The following is a 6,777-nucleotide window of genomic DNA, read 5'->3' on the forward strand; positions in this document are numbered from 1 at the left end:
GCCTAACTGGGTTAGACTGTACTGTGTTTATTCTCAGTGATAGAATTTGCAGCTGCATGGTGTCTGCTGCTGATGTTCTAGTATTTTATTCTGTATACAGTAAGGAGATAGGTGGTTAACTGTCATTACATTTTTGATTTGATTTGATTTCTTTATGATCGTCCAGAGGTTCACTGTTCCTGTGGAAAATTGGTTGGATTTCCAATTAGCGCAATGGCAAGACTTATTCTCCCCACAGGTAAATGCCATTCATTCATTCATTCATTCATTCATTCATTCATTCATTCATTCATTCATTTAATAATCCATTCATTCATTCATTCAATGCCTTATTTGAGCATCAATGTATTATACATCACCTGTCTATAATATTACTAATAGAATAGTATTATTCCAAATGATCACATTTTCTCTGTTTACTCTGTTCTTTGTAGCTCTGGGGATTCTGCTTACTCTGCACATTGGTAAGCATTTTTCTGTATGACGTCTGCTGTTGGCTTCTCTATGTACTAGTATACTCAAATTAGACTGTACAGCTCTTATGATTTCTTAATAGTTGGAGAAAAAAGTGACCAAAAAGTGGCAAAAAAAAGTGACATTAAAAAGAAGCAAACGGCATATGAACTTGAGGCTATTTTTTTCCCTGACGACATGGTGCAGGTTTAAGTCTCTCTGGTGCTATTCTTATGACTTCCCTCAGCCTCATCCTCTAAGCTGGTGTGCCACATGACCAACTGGGCCCAGTACAGGCCCGCCGGTGGCAAATTCGTCCCAGCGAACATAGACCCCTTCTTGTGCACCCACGTTATCTACGCCCTGGCCACCATCAACAGCTTCAACCAGATCACCCCCATAGAGTGGAACGACGAGGAGCAGTACAACAGCCTCAACAGCCTCAAGAACATGTGAGTCAATCCAGTCCGCAGATAGCATTCGGACCATCATGGGACACTAAAACTCTCCACTGAAACCCAGACGAGTGGAATTCTTTTAGGGTCAGCAGCTCTTTAATGCAGGGTGACCCACCACACCTATTCAATGGTAGGGACACTCTGGGATTTATTTTATTTTTCATTTATAAAAGCATCATTAAACAATGAAATGAATACAAAAAAATGTCAAGTGTAAAGTTTTCCAGACTGTTTTTAGGCAGCTGCGGTCTGGGAGGAACCTCCATCATATCAGCAATGTCCGATATTTAGTAAAAGGCCAATATCAGTCCAATATACTATCAAACCAGTATTGGTCTAACCCTAAGGGATATACCACAGGAGATAAAAATGTTATTTCTTTGCCCAGCATTTCTCTATTATATCTAAATATTCAAGGGATACAGGAATATTTGTTACATCTATTGTCTGGCTGTTTCATGGCCAGGAATTCAAGCTTATTCTACTGTTGTATGATTGTAAGTGGAGGTGGTGAAGAGTTTCTGCTGAAAAGCTACAATGTAAAAACGATTTTAAAGGCCATGCAGGTATTTTTGTTTCTTCCCCTCTTGAATTCTTCCTGATTGGGATTCTTCGGGTTGGAGAGCCCAGATTGGATATCAGCTGTCTTTTAGTTGTCTGTCTCTCCTTCTATACCTTCAGTAATCCTGCACTGAGGACTTTGCTGTCCGTCGGAGGCACCGTCAATGGACTCAGCCCGTAAGTCTGAATATGACACAGGTCATTTTACACACACACACACACACACACACACACACACACACACACACACACACAACTTGGATTCCTTGGCACAGCTTCCCTCTGCCTTTCCATATAACTCAGGTCTTGTTTTGTTTTTTTTACGTCCCACCAGATTCATCGCCATGGTCGCCCGGCCCGAGAGCCGCGTGGCCTTCATCAAGTCGGCCATCAGCTACCTCCGCAGCCACAACTTTGACGGGCTGAACCTGGACTGGGAGTTTCCCGGACAGAACGGCAGCCCGCCGCAAGACAAGCTGAGGTTTACTCAGCTGGTCAAGGTCAGCATGGCCCTTTGAGGTTGTTGCTCCGTACCAACTGATGCAGTTACAGTGTCGTGCTGTTTGTTGTGAGCTTGCAATTCGAAGGTTCTATCTGGGTGGAGTGCGGTTCGGAGATATTGAAGATGAAAGATTTGGCAAACCAGCTGCAAAACAGCAAAAACTGTACTTTCTATCTTTTAAAATATTTCATCTTAAAAGGCAAAACATGTTAATCTGATAAATTCCCACACAATTATGTAACATCACATTATTACATAAGCCATAAGCATCATATCATAAGGGGCGTAACATATTTTGAACAAGTTACATTCATTATTAGTAGGGATGCAACTAACGATTATTTTCATTGTCGATTAATCTGTCTATTATTTTCTCGATTAATCGATTAGTTGTTTGGTCTATAAAATGTCAGAAAATTGTGAAAAATGTGGATCAGTGTTTCCCAAAGCCCAAGATGACGTCCTCAAATGTCTTGTTTTGTCCACAACCCAAAAAGATATTCAGTTTACTGTCATAGAGGAGGAAAGAAACCAGAAAATATTCACATTTAAGAAGCTGGAATCAGAGAATTTTGACGTAATTTTCTTAAAAATTACTCAAACCGATTAATCGATTATCAAAATAGTTGGTGATTAATTTAATAGTTGATAACTAATCGATTAATCAATTAATCGCTGCAGCTCTAATTATTAGTCAATATTACTATTGTATCATCAATTAAAAAGTTATACCCCTTATGAAGTAATGAATAATGTAATAATGTGATGTTACATTATCTCAATTCATCACATTCATAGGTTTTATTCTATTTTGAGCTATTACATTTCCAGCAGATATCAGTTACGAATGAATCTCTTGCTTTATTTTGTTTATAGTAGTAAGTATAGGGTTAGACTGATATATCAGTTTGTTGGTATTGGCCTTTCATTAAATATCAGATATCACCGATATGATGGAAGTTCCTACATGAAGGCCGACCCCTCGCCCCATGTGTGTGCCATATAGTAGAAAAAAGCTGTTCACAAATGGCACATCGCAAATGTCAATTGGTTTTCCATAATTTTTTCATTTCTAATTCATTTCATTCTTTCAACAGGAGCTGTCCAAGGCCTTTGAGGATGATGCCAAAGACAACAGGAAGACTCAGCTGCTGCTGTCAGCGAACGTCGCTGCTTTCCGTCCCACCATCAACGGCGGCTATGAGGTCACCGAGATCGCACCGTAAGTCGGATTTAACAGGAGTCTGACCATGCGTTCACACTGCAGGCAACATGATCAAAAGCCACCAGATATCCATTTGTTTCCTATAGAGCTGATCATTTTGTTTAGCAAGTGCAAAATGGACAAGAAGTTGATTCCAGACACTCAAAGCTTCTCGGTTCTCTATTTGAATCTGATGCTTGGAGAGTGGTTGCATTTATCACTGGAGTCAATGGGAAGCTCTGAAGTCATTTTATCGAGGCTTTTCTGTTTATTTCCCATGATAACTCATTAAAACAACATAATCACAACAACAGCCATGAAAGGCAATTACAAAGCAGTGGAAAATACATAATTTACCACAATCAGTCAGCGACACATCAATGCCCTGTAATGTCAAATCAGAATTTTAGCTCATTTAGTGAAGGGCACGCATTTGAGTTTTATTAGGAATTGACTTGCACTGGATCCATGAAATGCGAGAGCTGTAAAACACGTTAATTGTTCAGTAAGAAACTATTTGAGCCCTTGCTGTTTCATCCAGTCGATGTTTGCATGTATACTGTGTTCTGCACCAATGGAAAACGTTCCTCTGCTGCGGATCTGAAAGAAAACTTTTGACATCTGCAGTCACTTTGACTTCATGAACGTGATGACCTACGACTTCCACGGACACTGGGAGGCAGCCACAGCACACAACAGCCCGCTGTACCGCAGCTCCATGGACTCCGGCTCACATGTTCACCACAATATTGTAAGAACACACACACACAAAGACGCTCAAATTACACACGACACATCAAGGTTATTGCTGATATTTATCCTTTGTTAAAAGTCAGGTCTGCTCCAGTTAGCGTCGTGATGGATATGATACGGTTTGATTGATTACATATTTATTGTAGAATGAATCAATACTACACTGCTTAACCTGAACTGATTCTAATGCAACATTTTAATTTGATTCCACATAAGTATGCATTATCACTGAATACAATTTGGGGGAAAGTTTTGGCATGAAAATGGTCAAATTTAAACACAGAATATCACCCATGTCCATCTCACCCTAACGCGCATCTCACACACACAACAATGCACCATAGCATTTAGTTCAAGTTCAATAACTTTATTTGTCCCCGGTGGGGCAATTGGTTATGCAGCAGTGGGACGCATACATTTAGCACACATAAGACACAGGGCACATAAATACAGCAAGACCAAAATACATAAATACACAGTAAAAATACGCAGTCAATTAAAAGATACGTTATGCAGACAACTACCTTTTCCTCCTAGATTTTAGGAGGGAGATGGCAGAGGGTATGAAGGAGTGTTTGTATCTGTTGATTTTAGCTCGTGGAAGTCTGAGGAGGGAACCAGATGGCAGAAGCTGAAACTGTTGATGTAAAGGATGGGAAAAATCAGACAGGATGGATTCTGCTTTCTTATGTAACTGTTTGTTGTAAAGATCCTGCAGAGTTTCCTGTGCAGTGCCAGTTATTTTGCTACAGATATTAACCACCTTATTGAGTACATTTTTGTGTTTACCTTGAGAGATTGATACCAGCAGATAAAGGAGAAAGTGAGCACAGACTCAATAAAAGATCGGTAAAACACTGTCATCAGGGTCCTGTCAACCTGGAACTGAGAGAGTTTCCTGAGACAAAAGAGACGCTGCTGGCTTTTCTTGTACACCATGTCAGTATTACTCTCATTATCTCTGTTGTCGTCCTATTGGTCAGAACTCCTCCATATCCCACTGGCTGGCTCTGGGAGCGCCGGCTGACAAGCTGCTGCTGGGCTTCCCTACATACGGACGAACCTACCGGCTCATTAGCGGCGCCAACGGCCTGGGAGCGCCAGCCAACGGCCCCGCCGATGCCGGACCCTACACTCGCACCGCCGGCTTCTGGGCCTACTATGAGGTACAGCAGAGTCTTACACTAACCTCAAATGAAATGCACTTAAAAGGTGGGTAGACTCTTGGAACATCTCTATCCCTGTCTAGTCTTGTCTAGCCTCGTTTAGTCCTGTCTGTGTTTCTGTGTTGCCAGGTCTGTACGTTCAGCGCCAGCGCGACGTCTGAGTGGATCTCTGAACAGGAAGTTCCTTATGCCACCTATGGCAGCACCTGGTTGGGCTATGATGACAAACGGAGCTACTCCGCCAAGGTGACCAGGAACATCTGCACCTCACGATTACAATCGTTTAACTGCTCAATAATTTCTCACATTCTACCTTGTGCCTTTTGCTTTCTTCAAATACTCTTCATAAGATCCTACTTCTGAGATCTGAAGTCACTGAGCAACACTTTCCCAGCATTTGCCACAGATGAATGCAGAACAGACATTCAAGGACTTCTTCATCACAGTGTGTTGACATCTTTGTTACTGATACCCCTGGTTGTCCTGTAGGTCCAATGGCTGAATGACAACAACCTGGGAGGAGCTCATGTCTGGACGCTGGACATGGACGACTTCAGTGGCCACTTCTGCTCAGACGGAGATGCTTATCCTCTGATCAACCACCTCAGGCTCTCAATGGGTAAATATCTCACCTTTCAAGCTTTTTGCTCTATCAGACATTCATTCATTGTTCTAAAAAAAAAACAATTGGTTTTGGGCTCTATCAGCTGAATACCTCTTCAGTCTACCAAATTCTGAACAGGTATTAGTTCAGCAATTTTTCTCACCTGGTGATCATCGTAAGGCAGACAACCCATATATATGAAAATAAATCAACTATACTAGCATTCATTTATGCTTTCCCCGCTTTAAAATACCCTCATTTCTATGATGTCTTCTATGAATTTAACTCTTTCCTGCAGGGCCCTAGGCAAAATTTTCTGTGGAGGCCCCCTTTTAAGACAAATCCTACCCGCCATCAAGCAATAAAGACTGAATAAAAATGTAGTCTTTAAAGCACATGAACATCAAAATAAAACAAATACAAAGGTGAATGTGGCACTCTCCACTTGTGTGGACATGCGCTTAAAAGGAAGGGGGCCTCAGCCAATAAGATCCATCTTTTGCTGGGGGTGGGCCTTCCCTGAATATAGCCACTTTGCCTATTCAGCCTATAGGGAGAAGCGGCTATGTCTGTAAGTAAGGGGTAAAAAGATGGGCTCACCCTCCCCTATGGCCCTGTCCGTACGTACTAATCATCCGCATCTGACTCGACAGGCTTCCCCCCTAAGCCCACCACCACCCCGGGCCCCACCACCACCTTGGACCCCGTGGCCTCCTTCTGCGCGGGCCGCCCCGACGGCCTGTACGAGAACACGGTCGACAAGACCACCTACTTCCAGTGCTTCCAGGGGATCACCTACCTGCACCGCTGCCAGCCCGGCCTCATCTTCTGGGACTCCTGCAAGTGTTGCAACTGGCCCTGAAGAAACCGCCGGAGGGGCCATCAGCTTACCACGGTCCTGAGTTCCAATGTAAAGCTAGTAAACCCGCAAAGAAGTTGTTTGTTGATCCCATATTTCCCTGGCTCACTCCTTTCCTAAATAAAAGAAACAACACGATATCATTTCATGACTCGATGAATGCCGGTGTATTATTGAGTGCTTTTATGACTGTTTTTTAAAATAAAACTCACATCTA

General features: G+C 42.3%; 1 protein-coding gene across 1 annotated transcript; it reads left to right on the forward strand.

Annotated features, from left to right (window-relative positions):
- The first annotated feature begins 213 nt into the window (after positions 1 to 213).
- Positions 214 to 6,563, forward strand: chia.1 (chitinase, acidic.1). The gene is made up of 11 exons (XM_071514739.1): positions 214 to 238; positions 435 to 464; positions 701 to 905; positions 1,593 to 1,649; positions 1,807 to 1,972; positions 3,072 to 3,196; positions 3,806 to 3,929; positions 4,915 to 5,097; positions 5,227 to 5,343; positions 5,587 to 5,716; positions 6,355 to 6,563. Exons 1-11 carry the CDS (start codon positions 214 to 216, stop codon positions 6,561 to 6,563), a joined length of 1,371 nt encoding a protein of 456 aa, XP_071370840.1.
- Positions 6,564 to 6,777: the final 214 nt, after the last annotated feature.

This window comes from Centroberyx affinis, unplaced genomic scaffold (assembly GCF_046629955.1).
Source record: "Centroberyx affinis isolate AG114_WGS23_722 - 3 ecotype Tasmania unplaced genomic scaffold, CSIRO-AGI_Caff_v1 ptg009793l_1, whole genome shotgun sequence".
NCBI lineage: Eukaryota > Metazoa > Chordata > Actinopteri > Beryciformes > Berycidae > Centroberyx > Centroberyx affinis.